Source organism: Vanacampus margaritifer, chromosome 20 (genome assembly GCF_051991255.1).
Source record: "Vanacampus margaritifer isolate UIUO_Vmar chromosome 20, RoL_Vmar_1.0, whole genome shotgun sequence".
NCBI classification, from domain to species: domain Eukaryota; kingdom Metazoa; phylum Chordata; class Actinopteri; order Syngnathiformes; family Syngnathidae; genus Vanacampus; species Vanacampus margaritifer.
Window position 1 is genome coordinate 18,550,939 of NC_135451.1, and position 24,347 is coordinate 18,575,285.

General features: G+C 47.1%; 2 protein-coding genes across 13 annotated transcripts; one reads left to right on the forward strand and one right to left on the reverse strand.

Moving 5' to 3' along the window:
* The first annotated feature begins 15 nt into the window (after positions 1–15).
* abi1a (abl-interactor 1a) lies at positions 16–19,988 on the forward strand. 11 transcript variants are annotated; one of them, XM_077553787.1, is made up of 12 exons: positions 16–249; positions 5,860–6,027; positions 9,813–9,989; positions 11,932–11,946; positions 13,059–13,162; positions 13,622–13,774; positions 15,136–15,239; positions 16,291–16,500; positions 16,946–17,035; positions 17,831–18,019; positions 18,441–18,628; positions 18,734–19,988. In XM_077553787.1, the coding sequence occupies exons 1-11, from the start codon at positions 133–135 to the stop codon at positions 18,614–18,616; spliced, it is 1,503 nt and encodes a 500-aa protein (XP_077409913.1). In that variant the 5' UTR covers positions 16–132; the 3' UTR covers positions 18,617–18,628; positions 18,734–19,988. The 11 variants fall into 11 exon arrangements, with proteins under 11 accessions (XP_077409913.1, XP_077409911.1, XP_077409914.1 ...); XM_077553785.1 differs by having other exon boundaries at positions 17–249; positions 18,441–19,988; XM_077553788.1 differs by having other exon boundaries at positions 17–249; positions 13,062–13,162; positions 18,441–19,988.
* Positions 19,989–20,018: 30 nt separating this feature from the next.
* On the reverse strand, positions 20,019–23,930 carry pdss1 (prenyl (decaprenyl) diphosphate synthase, subunit 1). Of its 2 annotated transcripts, none has more exons than XM_077553800.1 (11): positions 23,582–23,930; positions 22,952–23,022; positions 22,773–22,884; positions 22,571–22,701; positions 22,346–22,487; positions 22,163–22,274; positions 21,938–22,047; positions 21,771–21,851; positions 21,294–21,407; positions 21,120–21,200; positions 20,019–20,955 (listed from the first exon to the last, which is right to left on the reverse strand). In XM_077553800.1, the coding sequence occupies exons 1-11, from the start codon at positions 23,789–23,791 to the stop codon at positions 20,815–20,817; spliced, it is 1,305 nt and encodes a 434-aa protein (XP_077409926.1). In that variant the 5' UTR covers positions 23,792–23,930; the 3' UTR covers positions 20,019–20,814. The 2 variants fall into 2 exon arrangements, with proteins under 2 accessions (XP_077409926.1, XP_077409925.1); XM_077553799.1 differs by having other exon boundaries at positions 22,773–22,887.
* Positions 23,931–24,347: the final 417 nt, after the last annotated feature.

Consider the following 24,347-nt stretch of genomic DNA (forward strand, 5'->3'; position numbering starts at 1 on the left):
GCTCTCGCCTCCCGCCTCCCGCCTCCCGCCTCCCGGCCGGGGCTGAAGCTCAGTTGGTGGCCGCCCCGCTCAGCTCTCGCTCGCTTCACTCGAGTCCACAACGACGCTCGCAGTCGGCGAAGACATGTAAAGATGGCAGAACTACAAATGTTGCTCGACGAGGAGATCCCAGCCGGCAAGAGAGCACTCGTCGAGAGTTACCAGAACCTGAGCCGAGTCGCGGACTACTGTGAAAGCAATTATGTGCAGGTAAGCTAAGCTAAAGCGGAGCTAACTCGGTCTGCTTTTGTGGCCAAAAAGCGGAGCTTTCGAACGCTTGTTGCTTGAACTTGGCCCCGGAAATGAGCATAAAGGAAGTGGCTGGCGGGGCCAAGTGAACACGCTGCTCACGGGCCGTCTTGTGCCCGACTGGCGATATTTGACGTGTTTACACGGAGGGTGTGTCTACTTTGCCAGTGTGTCGGACGGTTTTAATAAGAAACGCCGACGCGTGGAGGGAGGCCTGTTTTACAGCCGGTCAGTGAAGGCGTCTCAGCTGTTAACTTGCTTTTATTTCACAAAACAAGTCAAGTCGCATCGTCGCACTTTGACGCGCCACACGACCGATAGAAGCCTTTTTGGACGCTGTAATAATGGCCAGGCCCAGCGGACCACTCGAAAATCACCTCTTTCGTACCACAAAAACAGTGCTTGGTGCAGTGGGAACGTTCGGCGGCCACAAGTCAACTCCAATGGCAGACTTGTTGATGTTGCTGTCTGCATTCATTTGATCTCCAACTCATCAACGCTGTGGGTGGAGAATGTTCTCTTTCGAGGGGAGACAATTCCTCAGCAGGCTTGAGGAATGTGTAGCCATTATTGTAGCCTGGTCAATAAAGCTCGGTGCTATTGATTATTTGTTTCTCTTCTCCCTCAGCCAACTTCTTGATAGCTTTCATCTGTGCTGGCTGCACATCTGCCCTTTAGTTCCACTCTTCCACTGTGTTGCTTTTTGGCGCAAGAGTGACACTGGGGCTTTGTTTTTAAAAATGTGACAGCTTTGTTGAGTGAGACAGTAGCTGCAAGAAAGAGAAAAAAAAGAGGCACCATATCAGCCGGGGAGGGTGTGTCTCCACCAGCTGCACTCCCCGCACAATTGCCTGTAATTTACTTTTCTTCCTAGGCCTCGTCGCTGTACGATTTGGCAACGAGAGGAGGCACCGCTGCAAGGAACATTTGTGTCAATTATAGGCCTTGCAGGCCAGCTTCAGATGAAGCTAAAGTGCCTTCTGGGCCACTTTTGACGTATTTGCGGGAAACTTGTTAGAATGCTACTAAAAAAGGATTGCTAGAATGAGCATGAAAAGTTTTGTCCCCTAAAGGTCTATTTAAAAAAACAAAACTATTCTACTATGAGAATTATTCAATCACTTCCTGGTTTTCTTAAATCCATTTGAGATGTAAACGACTATTGCAGTTGTGCCGCTCTTTGAATCAATTGACGCCACCTAACATCTTCTTTTCAACACATTCCACAAACTCAAAACTAGCAAATTCATTTCAAGCCATTTTCCCAATGGCTCTCTGCCTTGGTCAAGTGGCGTGTAAGGGTCCCATTGGCAAAGAAAGATTGACAACTGGACTGTTGTGGGTTTCTTGGAAGATGTTTGGATTTTCATTCGAGCAGGCCACGTCGGTTCTTGCAACAAGAGCTTAGGGCTTCCTTCCTCATCGTTTTTGTCTACGTTGATCTTCTCATTGTCATCCTCTTCTTTGTCACCGTTTTTCCTGCTCATGTCGTCATCCGACATTTGTTTGCTAAATACAACACTTAACGATAACAAATAAACACTTAGTTTTACACTGTTTTTTGTGATTTAACACACTGTAATTGATAATGTCATAATGTAATTTATTTGCACATAGCTATAATAAAGCAAAGAAAAAAACTAAACAGGTATGGTCTTTATTATGTAGTGTTATTCCTGAAAATTCTCAAGACAGGACATTGCTCACGCTCTTAGTACATCTTTTTTTGGGTTTTATCTCTTGAATGTGAACAAACAGGAAAGGCGAGGAGGACAAAAGGCGGCGATTAACATGCGGTTGGTTATGCCGGCTCAATTATTAGGACACTTCCTGAGGAAAGGCTGCAAGTCATACGTCAAAGACGGAGAGCGCCACTTGCTGAGTACTCGCTCTTGCTTGTCTTATTTGAGTGCCATCATGACACCCCGAGAGCGTGTCGAAGAAGACGACAAAGGTACGGCGTGGTAAGGCTCGCGGTGACAACAAGTTGCTTCAAGCTGAGGCTTGTCGCTTGGTGTGTGTGTGTTGGTGTGAACGTCATTGTAGATTTGCAAAAGGCAGACAGCGGGGGGGGGGGGGGGCTTACGGAAAGTGCGCGCTTAGTCCGACACTTCGCATAGCAAGCTGAGGAGCGTCGCCATTTTTCAAGAGTTGAGTCTTCGTCTTCAACTTCAATGAAGTTCACCAGTACTGTATACAAGCTTACAAGAAGTTCGTTTGAAGTTATCTTCATTTAAAAGAAAATCAAATGCGGCAGGCACGTAGCTTTCTTACATACTTGAAGTCTGTTTCCAAATCGAGCTTATTTGCGTCAAGGAAGTCTTTTGTTTTGGATGACAAGAGCAAATGGAAAAATGTGTTGGCATTTCCTGGACATGAACCCGGGTCCATGCGGTGCGGTGACGCGTGTCAGGTGAAAGCGTGTTGTAATCGGGACGCCATTGGCATTCCTAATGAGCTTCCCGGATCTCAGACGTTTACATCAATCCGTGATCAACGGCTGACCGGCTGAGATTACAGTTGGCAGCAATCAGCGTTTTTTGCAAGAACCTCGTGAGATCGGCAGCATCATCCTGCCGCTTTGGACGCGCGTTTGACCTTTTGCAGATTTTATTTTGCCTTTCTGTCAAGATATGTGGCATTTGTCAAGAGCTGTTGAGTTTGGAAAACACCACCAAAATCTGCTCTTTCCATTCCTGAATGTTTATTTTCTTGTGGCGCTTGTCCCTGACAGCCCAACTTAAGACGGATTCCAGGCATTCCTGAGATTTCTTTCCTTGTACTCTCTGGATGTGTGGGAAGACGAGTGTGTGAACGTGCGTGGGATTGCGTCGCTGTGGCGTCAGATGTTCCAACATGTCCGCATGCTGGTTGGAGTGCCAAAGTTGAATCTTGTGTGCGTTTCCGCACGCCGGCCTGCCTCAGCTGACGCCAGCGTGGGGGCCAAAATGCACCCTGCACTTTCTATATGAGTGAGGTCACTGCGTCCGGAGATCCGTTTCCTCTTTCTGTTCAGGCATTTGGGTGGAGACTCTTGGACACTTTGGGACCCAAGAGAGGAAGTCTAAACTTTTTCTCCTCGCCGCCAGTCCAGTGATGAAGGTTTCCTTTGGAAGGCCGTCATCTTGACCACAGCTTTCTTTTTGTCACTCACGTTTGAGAAAGGGGGGGGGCATATCAATAAGCTTTTCACAGCGCTCCAGCTGTGTTGATTAAGCTCGGCAGCAGCACATTTTAACTGTAATTGCAGCGTTGCGCCATTATGGAGGCGCTATATCAACAGCAGTTCACCGGCAAGACCTGAAGCAACAACCAAAGAAGAAAAGCTTTCTTTTTTTTCTTCCTTTTAAAAACGTTAATGTAGCAAAGAAGAAACAGATCATGGAGCAACCGTTGCATTTAGGGATGCACGATAATATCGGTGGCCGATAATTATCGACCAATTTGACGTTATACAGATAGACCAGATAATAAAGAAATCCGCCGATACTAAGACGTTTTGTAAGAGCGCCAGGCGTCACCCTTCCACACATTCCAGCGAATAATATATTAACATAAACATTTTGAAATGAACATTTGCATTCAGCTGGCCGGCTACAGTTGGTGTAATCGATACTCGTTACCTAGGCAGGTTATTAGCTAACTAGCATGGCTAACACCAGCCAGTTTCCGCTGTGTTACTTGACAAAGCGGAATCGCTGTACGAGACTCACTTTTTGACAACGACCGGTCGTCAAATCCACTCCAATCAGTCAGAAATCCGTTGTTGAGCCGACCGAAGTGAACCCAATAAAGCAGTTTGTTTCTTCCTCATGTTCGAAAGCGGAACATTGGATTGGACGTTTGATTACGGCCGTGTGATTAACACGAGGTCAACTCTTTAACCTCAGTGTGACCCAGCAAATGTAAATCTCTGGAATCATCCTCCCTCTGACTTTTTTTCACACCACTTGTTCCAGTCTCATAATAGACAGCTGGAGATTGTTCCAAGACGTGCAGTATGCGTCATCCTGTAGTTTGTGCAAAACAAAAAAAAAATTGTTGTGAGTATTGAATCCGTTAAGCAAAGAAGTTATGGGGGAAACAAACTTGGCTTGGGTGGATGAGCTTTTATTTCGCACAACGTTTTCCCTTTCAAAGCTCAATGAGCGTTTTTACATGTGGATATTTTCTGAAGCAATATTTTTGAGGACAGCCATTGATGAGCATGCTTGTCTACTGTACGACTGACGAGGCGTTGACCCATTTGCCAAGTGTAGCTGGAAGAGAATAAACATTGTCTGAGCGTGAAATGTAGGCCAGCGCGAGTGCACTGACAAGCGGGATTTAAGAGACTCGTGTGCCTGCGCAGCCTCAATCGGCTTTTTCCGACGGAGGTACAGCGAAAGCCCGCTTATCACGGCCAAGGATACGCGGCTCTGGCATCCGGAGACACCCGCGATTCACCAAAATCTGGGCTACAACTTGGCATTCATTCAACATTGGTCATAAAATCCACATTCCTGTTAACATATTGATGGGAAGAAGTGCTGTAAATGTCATGAGAATAAACAGTGGCATTCAATTAGAATGCATTTGTACTCTTGTTGTCAGATGAGGCCTCTTAATAATGCAATAGGTGACGAGCTAGTTGTGTTGGTGCGACCTGTCCTGGCTTGACGTCTTCCTATCCGTCCATTCCGTCCCTCCGCACTCTGGCAAACTTATCTAGTTGAAGCCAGTCCAGACTATCGGGTCACACATTGTCACTACTTGCTCAATCTTTCTGTCATCCCGTAAACACTTCAACTGAGAATATTATGCAGTCTTCTGCTCGTTATTGCTACTATAATATCACCAGCATTAAAGATGAAAGGACCGGGCAGGGGTTCATTCAGAACCTTTCACATTGCTCCCCACATATTTGCAGATTTATTGTCCGTTAGTGGCCGTTTCTGTGCCCTGGTCAAAGCCCGGTTGCACCCCGCGGGGCGTCCGCCCAGCTCGCCGCCGCCGCCGCCTTGTTTCAGCCTCCCCTTTCCCCACGTCCACGCCGCGTCCCCCCGCCGGTGCCAACGCGGCCCGGTCCGGCCGCCTCAGAACCCTACACACAGCCATCCGGTACGTAACTCTCTCCAGGCTGCGATCAAAGCTGAGCCCTGTGTTGTTGTGTGCCCGCTAAAATGGGCCGTGTGCAGAACAAGTGCTATGAACTATGTCGCATTTTGCGTTGCATGTGAGCGGAAATAACCGGTGTTGTTAAACGGCTGCGATTATTTCATCCTGATGTTTAAAAACCACGGTTAATCATAAAACCCGTTAATTGCTGCACCCCTCATCTGGAGTCAATTCAACTTTTTGGGAGATGCCGTGTCCATTGTCAGCAGAGAAGGAACACTGTGTACTGTTTAATTTGCCCACCCGCGCTCCAGTCAATTGTCAGCGGTCCCAGTTGGGCTGCCCTGTGAAGTATGACCTCATCATCCCCCCTCGACAGTTTGTCTTGTCGGGAATGAGCGCATCCTGCAAATGCCCACCCGGATCTGCTTGGAACTCCGGATTGATTCTCTCTGCCTTTTGTGTGCCCCGCAGGCCCCGGACAAGAGGAAAGCTCTGGAGGAGACCAAAGCCTACACCACACAGTCCCTGGCCAGCGTGGCCTACCAGATCAATGCCTTAGCCAACAACGTGCTGCAGCTGCTGGACATCCAGGCCTCGCAGCTGCGACGCATGGAGTCCTCCATCAACCACATCTCTCAGGTCATACAAACGCACTCTGCGAACATCAGCGTGCGGCCGCACTACACACTGGACTTCATGGTTCCCGTTTCTCTCTGCTCTGTACCTGGTGATTTGATTCGTGTCACGATTCGATTCATCCCGATACGAATCTATAAATTGATGAAATTGATAACTCAAATTTAAAAAATACGAATCCGTAAACTTGTACATGTACACTGTAAGATTTGTATGAAAATGTATTTATTTATCTGAAAAGTCAGGCTTAAAACTGAGCCACTGCATTTAACAAACAGGTTGCAGTCCGTTTCACGTTTGAACAGCTCTGAAATAAAATGTTAAGGCTTAATGTTCCAATAATATAATATTCTTTCATGCTTAATGTGTGAATCCTAACCCTAAGTAAGACGTTTTGTTGAATATTTCCATCAAGAAATGATGTTTAAAAATCGATTCAGCCGCATATTGAATCTGAATTGAATATTGAATTGAATTTGCGTCCTGTAATATCGCAATATATTCCCGAATCGATTTTTGTTTTAACACCCCTATTAAGATCGAGTAGCTTGCAATGAGACCGTCTCACTTTCATCTCTTTCTGTAGAGCTCAGTGCTGCCTGTCATGTTGTGGCGCAATGTGGTACTGCAACTCTAAATTTGGACTTCCCTGTACTGTTGAAGTTTCGACGAGATAATCCCTTAAACATTGAAAATATGATTCCCAATGGAAGGTTGTTGGCTGTATGGTTTGTGAGCGAGCGCTCTCACTGGCCGTGTGTTGCGTGAACGACTTGAGAGACGCACAATCACTCCATGCAATGTTTGCAACCGCGCCTTATTGGTGCTCAATCTCGTTGGTGAGGGAGGCGCGACTCAACTGAACTCGACTGCAGCACAAGCCTGGAAAGAAACCTGTTGGAGCTTCGGCGTGGATCTGTGGTCACGTTTGATCCTACTCAGAGGAGCCATCTCTGGACTTGAGCTTGTTTCTTTTAAAGCACTCCTGACAGTGCAGCAAATTAATCCCAGAGGAGAAGAAGTTGGACACACGCTAGCTCGGAAGGGTAATCCGTCGACATTTGAGCGTTTAATCCTCCTCAGAAGGTGTGCGGGACCTTAGTTAAGGATTCAGGGCCAAACTGCAGCTCACTATTGATTTTTGCACATGAAAAATGTTGAGGTAGGCAAAACTGTTCCTTGTTGGCGACGGCGTGGCACCCAACTAGGAAAAGGGGATTTTTCTCGGTGAGTGATAATGACAGAATTCAGGAATATGTGCTGCTCCAAATTAGAAGAAAGTCCGCTGCAGGGCACCGCTCGTGAACAAACCAATACATGTCATGTGACCAAGGCGGCACCATTGAGAATACTGTGGCAATGTCTGGAGTGATGTCTCATTTCAATGAAGTGTGTGAGGTCAATGACTTTGAAGGGAGACAAAAGTTGATTGAAAAATCCATGTGGTGGAAATTCCCATGTCGTTAACGTGATCATTTAGGGACCAACTCATTTGTGTACTGCCGCCAACGTTTATATCTGTGCTGTATTCAAGTACGTTTTCCAATGGGTGCCTTTTGAGCGGCCTGGCATTTCCTATAATGATGAAAAGGTCTTTTACATGCAAACATAAGTTTCTTGTCCTGCCTCCATGCTTTCCCCACCTTAACTATCTTATGTTTTCCCTCTGACCGAGCCCTGATGACAATGCCAGGAATTCTTTCATCATACGCCCAAGGTCACTTTTCCCAACTAATGGAGGCAAAAGTGGACTCGTGAGAAAGGAAGACAAGGCGGAAGCTGGCTAACGACTAAGACAAGCGCTAACAAATAAAAAAGATCATTTGCCTGGAGTCAATCTCTGTGAATAGTTTTCAAGCCCACACCGAGGTCACGGGGCTTGTTTGTTACCATGGCAACATGCTTGGTCAGGCTGGGGAAAGAATAAGAAACACCGCTAAAGATGACTTCCCTTGTTAGCAGCATTTTAGCAAGAGAAAGGAAAAGGCTATGTTTGGAAATGTTTGCGTCAAACGCTTCCCCGACTTGTTGCACAAGCTGCAGTGGCGATGCAAGGTGGAGTGTTGGGTGGAAAAAAATCCCACAGACTAAACAAAAAAAAAAACAACCCACTCCTCTTCCACCTGGCGCTGTGTGTGAAGTGGCTGCCAACAGCGAGAGCTTTGTGTGCGTGCAGCGGAAGCCAACGCACACACTGACAAGCTCGCCGTGACACCGCCACGTGCCCACGCGTGTCCATCAGGCAGCTCCCAAACTCATTCTAATTCTATCCGCATCGGCCGATACTGCAAAACTGGATATCGGAATCGCTATCGAGAGCCAAAAAACGGTATCGGGACAACACAAATTTTGACCAAATTGGCCATACTCAAATGCATCCTGCCTATTTACCACACAAGTCGTACCGGTAATGGTGGTGGTTGTTAGTGGATACGACCACCGAAGAAGAGGCTTTTGTTGGCAAGAACAAACATGAGCGACCACGACCCGCGCGTCCGTTTCCAGACGCACGCGACGTGAATGCGGAGCAGCAACAAGTGAGGCCGTCTCAGGAAGTTGAGAAAAAGCAGAGCATTCCTTCGGACAGACTGAAAAAAAAAAAAAGCTTTCGGGATTTCAACTGTCACCTTCACCTGCTTTCCAAAGCAGAGGATTTGCTTATTGTGTCCTCGTAATCCTGCCGGACGTGCTCGCCAAAGAAACGAGAGCCTGCGGCCCATTTTCTCACATCAGAATGTGCGGATCTGACTGTGTTCTTGAATAGCGGGTCGTGTTTTTACAGAGGAAAGCCAATCATTTACACTTGCCGGCGCATGACGTCGCTACGTAGGCCGTGTTTGTCTCGCAGTCGATGCGACGCCTGCCCTGGACTTTGAAGCCAAGCGTGTCCTTCCCACAGCTGAGGGCGACTTCAATGCGACAATCACCGTCACGTCAATGCAATGACAGCAAGAGGAATGAAATACTCGCCACCGACGTGAAACGTGCAGCTTTTCACCTCCAACTTGTAACTGTAGCCAGATTTGCAGGAATTTTCTGACCGACCGGGAGAAAAATGCTGACATGATGCGGGGCCACCGCGCTCATCCTGGTGCAGGAATTTCAAATGGGATTGGTTTTCTACAGACACTGCCAGTGCTAAGAGCGATATACACTATTACAAGTTCAATCGGACAAAAAAGACAATCGCTATTAGGTGAAAAAAACACAATAGATCCAATTTTGTTGAACAAGTATTAGGAATTGAGTTTGTAAATGGAAGTGAATGCTTCCACCGCTCAGTGCAAGTCTGGAGGCGTTTTTGCTCCTTCATTTTCCGATCCGTGTGTGTGTGCGTGCTCGTACGTTGTCAGGTTGGGTTGCTACGAGGTTTGGACATTGTACTGGTGATTCAAACCCTTACAACGTTTTCATCTTATTTGTATGACTTTTCCCCCAAATGACCACATTTTCATCATCAAATCCCCCCAAATTCAGAGCTATTTGACTATTTTTCGACCCATTCGAATGATTTGATGGTCAAGTCTTTGATTCTACACCTCGTAATGACTTGAACAACATCTGACTTTAACTTTCATGTTTCAAAGCTGTACTGGAGGCTACTGTTGTTAACTGCATCAGGCCAAAGCAGTTTGCTGGTTGAATGTAGCAATCCAAGTGACAAAAAGATTTGCCACTGAAAACTGTTGACGGAAATGCCGCCAACGGAGTGAGATTCAAGCGAGCGCTTCACCCTTGATCATCTCCTCACGTTGACACGTTGGTCTTTGTGATGCTGTCGTCCGCAGACGGTGGACATCCACAAAGAGAAGGTGGCCCGACGGGAGATCGGCATCCTGACGACCAACAAGAACACGGCGAGGACCCACAAGATCATCGCGCCGGCCAACATGGAGCGGCCGGTGCGCTACATCAGGAAGCCCATCGACTACGCTGTGCTGGACGATGTCGGACACGGAGTCAAGGTGACAGCTCGCCGCTTTCGTTATCGCCACAGCTGGCCCGTAACGGCCTTCAAATATCATGTTCCATCTTTTGACACCCGCCCCACAATAAGCTACCTGAGCTCTCCGACCCCCTTAGCAGAAAGACAAAGGCAATGACTGATATGACTCCAAAGTATGCCCCGCGATTGGCTGGCAAGCAGCTCAGGGTGCCGACTCCCCGAAGCCAGCTGGGATAGGCTCCAGCAACCCTTGTGAGGACAAGTGGTTAAGAAAATGGATGGATGGATGATATGACTTCAAAGCCATTGAACAGAAATCAACCTCATTAGCCAAAAAATGGGCTCATATAAATTTCAGTCTTATAAAATGGACTTTTGTCCCTGAAAACAAAAACATAATCCTGCATACTCCAGGTAATTGCCACATCCGTTGCCTAATTGTAATCAACGTTTTTGACATGAAGTTTTTGGCAAGCAAATATGTATTTGTTTTTTTTAGTTCTGGAAGAAAGAATATGTATTCATGTCATGACCTCGTTGTCTGTACGCGACATGTTGGCTTTCTTGCAAGCCTGCAGGAAAAATGTGCTCGTGTGGCTTGGCAGGAATGCGTCGGGGACGAACAAAATAAAGACGTGCTGCTTTTTGAGAGAGAGAAAATTCCTTCTTGTCGGTGTTTTGGGCGGAAGTGGCAAGTGCAGACGACACCCAAACTCGTGTTTCTCTCTGAAAGCTTTTTTTGTGATTTGAAGCTCAGAAACGTGGCATCGTTTGAGGAAATGACATTTTGACTTTCCGACTGCCATTATAAGCTCGACTGTGGAGCTCGTGCTGTCGTCACTCCAGGCCAGCAGTGGACAAAGCTGGAATGTCTTGTGACGGCTCACAACGAGACCACAAATCAGTCACAATTTCAATGTGACCCTTTTTTTTTTTTTCCACCGGACGGCTTGAAGTAGGTCACATGGTCGCATCAGCGTAACTCGTCCAGCCAGCATCCGCCATCTCCATCATGGTCGCATCAGGCAACATGAAATGAAGCGTCCTTTTTGTTGAAAGGCACTGAAAGTGGCTTCAGCTTCTTGCTAACCCTCACAGACGACTGATGGCGACTCGCGTGGATGTAAACATTTGCTGCTTGAACAATTATGAAACGGCAACACATGCAAAGTGAGCATACGACAACACTCGCCGGCATTGATTCTCTCGGCTCGACCATCCTTGCAGCTTGCTTGGGGACCGCCTCTGCCTCTTCTTCTTGCGGGTGCTGCCAATTCCACCGCAGCTCAGCCCTGCCCGGCGGCACGTTTTGGTACGACCGTGAAGGCCCACAACTGTCAATTGAGACTAATGAAAGCAATCCACGATCCGGCGGTGGGTGCAAATGATAAATAGTGATCAAAGGGGACGGTTGACAGCAATCTCAAGTGAAGACGAGTTTATTTCTTGCTGCTGGACTTGATTTGTGTGACGCGAGTGTGTGTGAGACTCCATTCTCAAGCTGCCTTTTTTCATAATTCAAGTACTTCCCTTCCAAAACGCAGAGAAAGGGAGCAATGATCAGGGAGGGGCATGCGTTTTGAGCGTGACCTCCATTTCCAAAGTCTAGTCCGGCGCTGCTAACCGGGCTGGTGGCTGATGACGATAAACATCGTCTCTCTCTGAAAACAGACGAGTTTGGCCGCAAATTGGCCCCAACCCGAGCTTGTGCCGCAAAAGGCCGTTTTGCATTATTGATCAAGCACTTGACTGGCTCGCACCCGCCGCTCCGTGGACTCTCTCCGCTGTTGCGACATTTCGCCATCCCCATCTCATGTGGGCGGTGCCCAAGGTGGCCCTGAGCTCAATATTTAATCGTTCCTTTCTTGCCGTGGTGTACGTTTAACTTCCCTTGAGCCACCGTTTTGACATGCCCTCTTTCTGTCTCTCTCCTCTAACCCCCCCCCCCCACCCACACTAAGTGGATGAAAGCAAAGGTAAGTCTTGTGTCACGTGAGCCATTTTGCTGTCATGTTTTTTTGAATAGTGTCTCTTTCACATGGGAAATATCCCACACACTATATGACAATTGTTGTCCCCATTAACCTCTTAGCACCGCCGTCCCTTAAATGTGTACATGTTGTCATTCATTCATGTTGTGTGTTATTGTTCTTGGATGTCAATGTTCTCGGCTCTCCGAACTTTGCACACAGTAGAGTAGAACACAAGCACAAAGCATGCAGTACCTCCGCCAAGGCCAAACAAACACGTTGCATGTGTGCCACGTTTGCTCAAATCTTGGCAAGTGTTGATTATTCAACTGCTGAGGCAGGAGAGTATGAAGACCTTCATATCTTTTAATAATAAGAAGAATGCATCAGCTCTATATAGTGTGTTTCTAGACACCTTATTCATGCGTTCACACTGGTGGTGGTCAGCTACTTAACTCATTCACTGCCAGCCATTTTAGAACATTTCAAAATGTTCAATACCCACACGATATATTTAATTATATATTAACCAAATCTGCCAAATGACAGAATAGACCCTCGACAGTAGAAAAATGTCGGTTGCACAAAATGCAACCATTACTCCCATGGATTCTTCCAGTGTGAGTGGCACTGGAGGCAAATGTGTCTGAAGTGCCTTGCCCAAGGACACGACGACACATGACTCAGGCAAAGCGGCGATCAAACAGCCAACTTTCCGCTTACTGGACGACCGGCCTTTTCACACACACTAAATAATCCTGAAAATCGCGTTGACCTCGTCTGTTGCAGTCGTCTCATTTCTATCATACCAATAAGGAGTTTTTTATTTGACACAAGGAGGGACTTCATTTGGACATTGCGTTTATGACCACATTGAGTTCTTATTCACGCAACTTCATTCTGAGAACTTCCTTGGTGGAGGTAATAACGATCTGCTTGTATGATCAGAAACCTGGTTGAAGCACGCCAACAGCGGCTGCCAACAGCGGCTGCCAACAGCGGCTGCCTCGAGCGCGCCCGCCTCGAGCGCGCCCGCCGCTTGCTGCTGAACAAATTTGCCTACTCTCAACATGTCTTCTTTTTTTTTTTTTTTCTGTCCTCGTTCATCCCAACCGCAGCAGCACGGAAACAATCAGTCGGTCCGAGCGGGAACGCTATCGCGGACCAACCCGCCCACGCAGAAGCCACCCAGCCCGCCCATGTCGGGCCGCGGCACGCTCGGGTAAGTCGCCGTCTGACACGGACATCATCCTGTCCATATTTTGCCCAGGACGGCTGCAAAGGAAAGCCACCATGTTAGTTTGTCTTGTTTTGTTGAAAGTTGTGAAAAGATGCTTTCATGACCTCTGCCCTCTCGTTCACACACGTCTGCAAATAAGAGGAGCAGCTTTTTGTCATTCCCAGTTGATGTCAAATGTAAGAGAAGGAATAACCTTTGTATATTTAAGCACCAAAATGTTCAACCAAAGCACCTCATTATGAAAGCCTGCTAGCTTAACGCCAACGATGCGCTGGTGGAAATTAGCATTGATGTTGTGGCACCTGTAAAAGTTGAAACCTCAGTGGTTTGCTTGAATGTGTATGAAGCGCACGGATGAACGACGCTCCCCTGAACACACCACCGGCCGTCGTCATTATGATTAGCGTCCACCGCTGACTTTTGTTTGTGTGTCTTGTTTAGCCGCAACGCATCTTACAAAACTTTGGAGCCGGTGAAGCCCCCGACGGTGCCCAACGACTACATGACCAGCCCGGCGCGTCTGGGCGGCCCGCACGGCGGGCAGCACAGCCCTGGACGCACGGCCTCGCTCAACCACAGGCAGCGCACGCACAGGTTTGATGCAAGTAATACTTGCGTAAATGGCGACTTGGAAATCGTCTGCCGAGTCCATTTCGTATGCTTGAAACCGCTGATTGGCAAATGCAGTCATATGCAAAAGAATCACACAATCAAATGTTGATAACTGCATAAGGTTATGGCTTGCAATCTTATGTATACACAAATATTAGAGGTTTTCCCTCATGTCCTCATTTGGCTCGTGGATAAGCTTGAACCTTATCCCAGCTGACATCTTGGCTCTTCGGCGGCTGATTAATAAAAGGCTACAACCATGCAAATCCACTATGGATTTTCATGTACTTGTACCAGCAGCACAAACGCCATAACAAGGGTAACGCTAGATATAACAATAAATGTGCGGCCACAATTTTATGTAACTATATTAGCAGCGTCCTCCTTAAATGGCACATTGAAGAGATGGAAAGATTTAAGGAGGGCAGAGGATTTATTTAGTGTAACACTGTATCTTCGTGTGGATCGCTCCAAACGAACAACGGTCGTGGGAAAAAGAAACAGCTTTCGGAGAGGGAACTTTTATTTCCTCGTCTCGTTCTCCAGTCAACACAACAACCGTCCCAAACGTTTCCCCCTCATTCTTCAATGTATCCTTCCGCTTCCACGTGCACTTTTTTACAATAATGTAGTTCCGTCCCCCCAAATCAAAAACAAAATAGATCCCCCACAAAAACATGTAACAATATGAAAAAAGATCCTCTTCGCAACATAACAATGCACCACAGAACAAATATAAAGTCCATGAGTAACTCACTCACCATAACGCTAAATTAAGAGCCGCTCGCCGCATCATGCGTGGGAATCACCTGTAGCTGTAAGTCCAAGCACCTTTCTTTTTCTTCTTGGTCATAAGCTCCTGTGTGGTCTCATCACTGGGCCTTTTCGCCGTTGCAAAAAAACCTTTTAAAAATTCAGTAGTAAAAGTAATATGTGTGTTTTTTGCTCATTTTGTTAACTTGTCGATTAGCATCAGCGCTACGCAACTGAGATAATTAGCATCTTGACATCTGTCAAGAGTCCGTCGTAAACAGAGAGAATCCGGTTACTTTTCAAAATAAAATATTTTTAAGCCTTGGCTTATCAAATACTGGAAGCATAGTACGTTTTTTTTATTCTTTCAACTGTGCGGCCCGGTCCAAAGTGGCCCACGACCCGGTACAGGTCCGCGGCCCGGTGGTTGGGGACCACTGATCTAGATCACAAGACTAAACTGTCTGCTTCAACCACACACACACACACACACACACACAATTATGTTTTCAAATTTGTATACAGCATAATTATGTTTGAACATTCAAAGGACAGTGAGAAAAAAGTAAACACGCGTGTGTGTGTCCCAGTGGCAGCAGCGGGGGCAGCAGCAGCCGTGAGAACAGCGGCGGCAGCAGCGGCATCGGCATTTCCATGGCAGTGCCGACACCTTCCATTCCCAACTGTGGAGCAGGTGAGGCAACACTCGTTTACACCTGCTCGGTTGACAATCTAAGATGGCAGGAAGGAAGGCCACATTTGAACCACGCTAACTGCTTGGCTGACACAAATTGGGAAAAGGTCCCATTTCCGGCAATGTTTTAATCAAGTGCACATTTTGACAAGTCAATATGCTTCACTGCGTGCTTGGAACTGGGAAGGTTTCAAGCTAGTGATGATGTTTTGGAGTCACCGTGGCTCGTTTTCAATTTCTCGGCTACGCTGGTGCTGGAAGCGTTTCCATGGAAACAGCCTATCACAAAGCAACCAAATGAAAGACCAGTATTTTGTAATGTTGAAATCTTGAGGGGGAAAAAAAAAAGGGAACTGATGAATTTTCATCATGTAAAGAAATAAACTAGTTGGTGTAAAAGTAATACAAACAAGACAGTTGTCTTTCAAGGGGGCGGGGCCTAGTGGGTGACATCATTAGGTTAGCTTGCTCCTTGGAAGTCAATTGATTTTGTATTTGCATTGCTGACATGCGAGGCCAATACAATTCAAATTGAGTGCAGCGGCGGCGGCCAATCAGAAACATGCTTACCAGTCACACAAAGCAAAATGTAACAACTCACAAATTGAAAAATTCTCCACAGTCCCGTGCATGACCCCCCCCCCCCCCCCCCCCCAAAAAAAAAAGTGAAAGCCCAGGGCGTCGTCATGCATGGGTGACTGTGTTGGTGGATCATCGAGTGAATCTTGCTGCTTCACTTTCTGTCTGTTGGCAAACAAACATGAAACCGATTCTTTGTTAGCTTGTTCTAATAAATCGATGCCAGTTGAGCAGGTTCATCGTGGGCGCATCATTTTCTGGAGATGACAAAAATAGGACAAGGATTGGCTTTTCCCAGCCGCATGATTGTAGCGGTAATAGTAAAGGGTGACCAGGGTGGCCGTCTTATTTTTTCCTCTGACCTTTTCTGCTTGCTTGCTTGTGATTGGTCCATCTGATTGTTAACCGTTTTGGGTCTGTGTCTGTCTCTTTCATCTTCCCGGGCATTTTTCCTTTCCCCACCTCCCGCCAGCGGTGGCTCCTGGGCCCGGCCTGGGCCCCGCCCCCATGTCGCAGTTCGGCACCATCTCGCGGCAGATTTCGCGCCACAATCCCGCCAACTCGTCCGTCTCCATGGTGTCGGCCACCGGCACCTACCGCCGGGCGCCGTCCGTCACCTCGCCGTTCTCCTTGCAGCAGCCTCATGTTAATGGAGGCACGCCCGCTTACAGCCTCAACTCAAGTAAGACGCCTCCACCCGAAAAAAAACCAACAACCACCACCCCCACCCCCGTAGTAAGATAGTTTAGTGCGGACTTGTCTGACATTGAAGGCCGAGATGTTTTTTTTTCCAGTTTTTTTCCCCAGACAAATATTGACTGAAATGATCACCCGACTAGCATGTTAGCGTAGCTGAGTGCAAAATATTGAATGTGCATCTGAAGTAGAAAAATGCAATCTATTATTGTGACTCAGTTTCCAGACAGAAGATATGAACTGGTGAGGGACGTTCCCAAAATGAAGTGACATTTTGAGCTGCTGAAAAGTTGACCTTTTGATTAGAGATGGATTGCAGCCCGTGAGTGACGCTTGCTGAAGGTGGTCGGGCGGCCGTTTCTTTTCCACTTTGGGTGACTGATTGTCTTTATTTTTTATTCTCTTTCTGCGTGTGCGTACTGCCCGTGCAGTGTGCGTGCCCCCCCCTCCTCCTCCCCCCATGCCCCAGCTGACGCCGCAGATCCCCCTGACTGGCTTTGTGGCCAGGATGCAGGAGAGCAGTAAGTGTGAAGATTGATTCGTCGGCCTCGTCATCATCATCCTCATCCTCGTCTGTGTTCCCAGCATGCATTGCTCTGTCATTACACCATCCCCTCAAGTGCCGTGTAGTTCCCCTCCAGCACCGTTTGCAACTTCCACGCTCGTCATCATTCTTGTGTCAAATGGCAGAAGTCACAATTTGCCAAAGTTCAGACTTGTTCCAAAATCCATACTATTGCTCAGTCCACATGTGGGCGTGTCACTTTTTCTCTCTTTTTTTTCCCCCCCGCAAATGATTGACCAAGCTAAAGTATTGATAATGGCTTGCTGTCTTTAATGATGACGCAATGTTGCCGTTTTTGGGCTCTCCGGAAAAGTGACCATTTTGACATAAGCTGGACTGGGCCAGGAAGATGTTACCTGTCAACACAAGAATTTGGGCCAAAACATTAGGCACACCTAATACTGTACACTGAGATCCAGATGAAGAGCTGCATTAAAATCATAGCAAAAATCTCCAAATAATTGAATTTTGAATTGAATTTAAAGTTCTTGTTTAAAAACAAAACATTTCCAGTCCAATCTAATAGCTTGATAAGACTTTTGCGTTTTTGTCCTTGCATGGCAGCTGCATGATGCGTCGGTAGCGTTTTGTTCCCATGCAATGAAAAGCATGCATGTCCCGCCCACTTCAGGACAAATGCGCCGAAGCGTGCTTGTTTTTCCCTCCAATGTGCATGTGTGACTTGTGCATGCGCGTGATGTCGGATGTCGCTTGCACGTGACTGACGACGTGCCGCTGGTTGTCCCTTCAGTCTCCGACACCCCGACTCCGCCGCCACCCCCGGACGACATGGCCATGTTTGACGAGTCCCCCCCGCCGCCGCCGCCGCCCCCCCCTCCCCCTCCGGACTACGAGGAGGAGGACGCCTCGGTGGTGCACTACAACGACCCCTACGCCGACGGAGACCCCCACTGGGCCCCCAAGAACTACATTGAGAAAGGTTGGTGGAAGGAAACGTAACTTTGAGACGAGGACATTTTCATCCACTCGCCACCAATTTGCTCATCCGATGAATGCTCACCTGTGTTGTGAGCGACCACTTTATTGATTCGGGGCCACACATTTGAGAAAGTCATTTTGTTCTTGTTGTAACGACTCGACAAGATTATGCCCTGACGAACGGAAGCTCCTCCCCTCACTCGATATAGTTCTTGACAACGCGTTTCCATGAAATTTGTGACGCTCGCTCCAAACGTTGTCAACGACGTGATTTGACGCAAACCGGCACAGGTGTTTCTGTCATTGTAACGCGTATGCAAGAAATAGTTGCCAGCCTGCTGCAAGATGGCGCCTTTGTCGAGCAAATGAAAAGATGTTGTAAAAGAATGAGAAATGCGCTGACGGCCGTTTTGGTCCGGCAGTGGTCGCCATCTACGACTACGGCAAGGACAAGGACGACGAGCTGTCCTTCATGGAGGGCGCCATCATCTATGTGGTGAAAAAGAACGACGACGGCTGGTACGAGGGCGTCAGCGGCGGCGTCACCGGGCTTTTCCCCGGCAACTACGTGGAGAGCATCATACACTACGCCGACTGAGCGCACTCACAAGTAAGGTGACAAACTATTAGTCAAAGCCGTTCATGGCGGGCTTACGTTCCAAAACCATCGAGCGTTTGCTTCATTTTTTGCTTGCTTATTGTTTTCCCAATCAAGTTTCCACACACAAACGGAGAGTAGCAAGCCATCCGATGAGCATCCAATCATTTCTTCTTCTCTCGGTCGAACAAGCACGATGACCAATCCACTTGAATGCCTCGAGTTGTTATTTACGCGGCATCTCGTCCACGCAACTAAATTTCTGTCCAAAGCGATTGTCATGATTTGGAAACGGCAATCCGTTTGCTGTACTCGGCTTTTTCTTCTTGGACGCGCGACAACAGTTAAAGGATGTGCAAAGATAACCCACGAATTGAAAGCGTTGATGCAAAGTTTTGTTTTGTTCCGTTGGCAGAAATTCTTCTCTCTCTGTGCTGTAAATTGAGTTCATGTTCAACTCAAAACTTCAAAAGAAGAAAAAAAAGCATGTCAACTTTCACAATATTACCCTTCAGTTTCTTATTGCCATTACGTTGTCAATGTTTTCATTTCTATTACTGTCCAATCACCCCAAATTCAGATTCTCATTCGGTGCTTGCACGCATTAGTATCCTTAAATGCAAAAAAAGAAAAATCCTTTCTTGCAAGTTCTCGTGTGGCTTGATGTCGTCACGTTTCATGTTTGACGACTGTGAAATGTTGAAATTGAAACATTGCGCAAGCCAGGATGAGATGAATTGCTAACGAGGCGTCTGCTTCATGGCGGCCTCACAAAATACACAAACGTGATCAACCAGGATATCACAAAATGATACGTTTGGATCGTTCACTTGACAATTGTTGCATTTGTGAACTCCGGCGTATCTTGAACACGCCATCAAGAAACATATCTTGAATTTTAGCACGTTAGCTCGTCGTCTCCTTCCAAAAAATCTTCTTGTTTGTTTTGACCAATCACAGACGAGCAACGTCACACCTTTTTCTTTTCTGTTTTTATGACGCATTCAAGTACGCTCGGTTTTGCAGAAAGCTACTCGAACCAGGTGTGGAAACGGGCAGTTTACAAAACGATGATTGATTCTGAACATGCCAAGCCAACATTCCGGCTTCAACTTATTTTCAATTGTTCCGATAAAAAAAGTTTCAAAAGTTTAAAAAGACCAACTCTGTCTTACTTCTTGACGAGCAACCACGTTGAGTCCAAGCAATTTTCACTCAGGTGCTTGCTCCGACTTCTTAGTTTTGTTTTCTTTTGTCATATTTGCTTTTTGTGCGAGAAAAGTCAACTCTGTCCTCGATTTGTATGTAAAATATGTTGATTAAAAATGAATGTACAGCCTTTTATAATAAACAGTTCTATGTACAACAAGAAGCACGTGCGGATTGATGAACACACGCAGGGTTTGTTTTGCAATCATATATTTTTTAAAAACTTGAATGTGTTTATTGAGCAGTGGTTGCAGATGTTAAGGCCGTGATTGTTACACTTGGACGCTCGTCACCCTTCGAGAAGATTTCAAGTGCGGACGGATCCGGAGAAGGAATGACGACACTGTGTACACGCACACACACACACACGCATGCGATTACAGTACGTAGCGATGGAGTCAACTTAGCCGAGTGCCTCGCCAGGCCCAGCGTTTCAATGACACGCGTTTGTAGAGAAGCCCCGCATGTGGAAATGCTGAAATATGCTCGGACACAAAACAAGTACATCGAATAGTCGTTTGTGGCCGTCACGTGTGCAGCAAATAGAAATGAAGATCATTTGGATCGCCGCCACAAAAATAAGCGAGTGGAAGAAGGTTGTTGCAAATGTCGGCACCGGTTGATGCGCATTATGATATGAAACACACAATGGAGTATTTTGCTACTTTTGTGGTGGCAACGTAGTACATTTTGCGGCCAGAACTGATTTATGGCCACAAATAACATTTCGCATTCGCTGTCCATTTCGCATTCTTTGCAGGCATTTTCATGTGCGGTGCTTCAGACACTCTTGATTAGCGATTTGCGTACATCGCTAATCAACTGCCTCGTGTGTGCGCGTCTGTCCAACATGATGCGACTTGCGCTTTGTGTGGAGGTAGAAAGACACGTCATTGTCGGGGATTCTGGTGTCAGGACCGGGAGCGGGTGGGAGCCGACACGGGTCTCCACGGGAAGCCCCGCCCCCCACCCGGGCGCACGCACGTGCGTTACTTGTCCCTGTGGAGCAGCATGTGCGTGAGCGCGATGAGGGCGTCCCTCTCGGCCGACGGTCGCAGCCTGCTGACGTGCCGCACGGCTTCCTGACAGTAACGCCGCGCCAGGAAGTTGGTCTGCTGCACGCCATCGCTCTGATCACACACAAATGGCCTTTCTTTGGGAGAGGTACAACTTTGAATTTTCTTCAATGTATATCAAAATAGTTGGCATTATGCGAGTTGGAAGACGTAAAGCAATGATTGAATTAGATGAATAAATAGACTTGAATGACGTAAAGATGTGGTATTTGCGGTACCTGGACCACGTAGTGCCAGGCTCGGTCCACGTCCCCTTTGGAGCTGAAGCGTCTCATGATCATGGCGTGCAGCTCCGGAAACTGACAAATTCAACCATGCTTTGCTTTTCATTGAGCTTTCCCAAAAATAATAATAATAATAATACTAATTTGATTTGGTGTGGGGAAGCTGACCTGCTGACAGGCGAACAAAACGGGTCCCGTGGCCAAGCCCAGCTTGAGGTCGGCGGCCGACGGTTTGCCCAGCTGGCTGGCACCCGCCGTGAAGTCCAGCACGTCATCAACCAGCTACGCACACACAAAATTCATTTGATTGGAGTACTTTTCCATTTCCTGGCTAGGACTGTGGTAAAAAAAAGTTTTTCTTTTTTCATGTTCATATACTTGAGAACATCGAAGAGGTCTCAATGTATTTTTTGTATTCTTCTTTTCGGAATTTTAGGATGCCTTTTAAAAAAATATTGTACACTTTCTAGTTATTGGTACTTGTTCAAATGTACTTTTCTCTTTTTAAAAATATTGATTCATTTTACTATGAGTGTATTTTCGGTTGCTTTTGGGTGCTAAACAAAAGAAACTTGTTCAAATGGACCTCGAATTAGGAAATTCGAGTTTGCAGTTTGTTTGCATGAGCCTTTTGCGTTGACGAACCTGAAAAGCGATGCCGACGTTCCTTCCATACTGGTAAGCGATCTCGTGAACTTCGGGGTCGGAATTGACCAAAATGGACACCTGTGGCGAGAGAAGATGGATTCAAACAAGGATGAGAAGTGGTGATGCCGTGCGTGCGTGCTGTCGTGCAGACGGGACGTACATACTGCTTTGCAACTGTTTGCGATGAGGCTCGCCGTCTTCTTGAAGGTTTTGTCCAAGTAGTGCTTGAAGCGCTCGCTCTCGTTCTCTTTGGATCCCAGCTGCATGAATTCGCCTGCCGGCAAACAAACAAATGTTTTGCTTGTATAGGTTAGCGAAGACGTGGCTTCCAATGGGATTCATTCCCGCCTCGCTTTTAGCACACTTCCGTCAAACATGAATTTGTTTACCTCTGACGAGGTCCTCGATGACCTGCACCAACACTTTGACCACGGTGATGTTGCCGATACGAGCCAGGGCCGTGGAGGCGGCCGACAGGATGAAGTCTCCTGCCAAGATGGCCTTGGGGGACACCGCACGGTCAAAAGACTCAAGAGAAGAAGAAAAAGAAGAAAAAATTCACGCACGCGCACCTTCCTTTCGCCCCACAAGTCGTTGATGGTCCTCTTTCCCCGCCGCTCGTCCGAGCCGTCGATGACGTCATCGTGCACCAAGCTGGCCGTGTGGATCATCTCCGAGATCATGGCCACGGTGCGCTGGCCGGGGAGCAAGTCTCTGGAGGCCCACGACACGTCCTTCACTACTCACTCGCGCCTTAGCCGTGTGTACGCCTGCGCTTTTGGTGTGCTTGTTTTTACCCGGCTCGGTTGCTGTGGATGTTGAGGGCTCGCGCCATCAGGATGACAATGATTGGCCGAATGGCTTTGCCCTTCCCGTCAAAGTAGTAATCACATAAAGACTTGAGCTCTTCTTTGGAAACAAACAGCTCCTGGGACAAGATGGACAACGTGCACAAAACGGAGCAATGGTACCTCATCAAGTGGCCTAAATGTTCTTTACCTTTTTGATGTCATCGTATAAGCTGGTCAAGTCTTTCTGAGCGAGCGTGAACGGATCTTTTGGTTTGGCATCGCTGTGAATCTTCCGACAGGAACATGCTGCATACTTGTGTCTGCTTGGAAAACACAAACCATTACAAATACAAAAGAATAAAATGACATCAGAATAACAAGTGTCACCTGGTAAGAGACAACGCCGTAGACGTTGACCTCTGAAGCACCATCTGGTTTATTTGAAATGATGGCAGTGTCTAAATTTAAAAAGAAAAAGATTTGATCAGACAGCTTCAAGAAATTCAATTGATTGCTATGTGCGGTCATACAAACTGCTACAATCGTGAATATAATAGAAAAGGATGTTTTGGAAAAAGTTAGCAGGGGTGTCAATATACACATATGAGCTTTAGTGTCACAATATAATTAAATTAAATAAAAAATCATTTGAATAATTGCAATGTCAGCAGGCATCCACATGGACACCTAGAAGGTCAAACATCCCGCAATGAAATCTAACAAATAAGTAAAATAATTCAAATATAGATTTATCATTTTCCATTTATTTGTCATGACGCGTGTGACAAGTTGACAGATTTTCTATACGTAAATGTGAATGAATGAAGGGAGCGTGTCAAGAACAGCTTGTGACCGCAAATGTAAATGACAGATCTGGAAGCAGGAAATGATTGAATTTTCTGAATGTCAAAACTGTTCAGTGTTAAGCGCATGCAAACGACTGACAGGCGCACAGATGACCTTGCTTCCTTGTTCCCCTTCCCCGCCTGACAGCGACTCCCACCGCGGCGCACTCACCTCGCCAGCCCGCCACGAGTTCCGGGGCGTCCTCCAACCGGACCCGGGCTCAGGCTTGAGCCCGAGCCCGAGCCTGAAGAAGTGCCACTGGGCCTCTCGCAAACTCGCGGCGATGCGACCGACTGTCCACCTCTGGCATCGCCGCCACAGTGGGCCCGCCATGTTTGCCGTGGCCAGTGCGGCGGCGGGAAGAGGGAGGGGCGGTCGCATGCGACTCGGAAGCGGAAGTTGGCAAGGGGCGTCATGTCGGTTCCGAAACCGCAACAGCAGCAACGACAAAAGCAAAAAGGATAAAAACCTAAACACTTAACACTGTTTACAGATATCAGTGCATGTTACTTTTTTACTGTGCGTTAATATGTTTATATGTTTTTTCCACTCTGCCTCACCTAATATGGCGGTGACGTTGACACACAATTGAAGGCTCAACCGCAACGCTGTCCCATATCTAAGGCTGCGGTGCTAGCATACACTCTGCTAAAAGCTGACTACTTGAAGTTGCTTTTCTTTTCGAGTGTCAGATAAGAATGCTAACTAGATAATTCTACTAGCTAGGCCACTGTAAGCCAATCGTGACCGGACTCACGTCGGTGGCAGAACATAATATAGGTTTTAAAAAGTAATTGACATTGGAATGAGCTTTGACTTGACTGCTTATTGTTTTTGTTTTGACGAGGGTGCTCACGCTAGCTGTGTTGCTAAAGTAGCCTCACTGTAGGTGCCGACTATCAGCTCTGTTCAAACGCATTTTATTTCACTAGGGAAA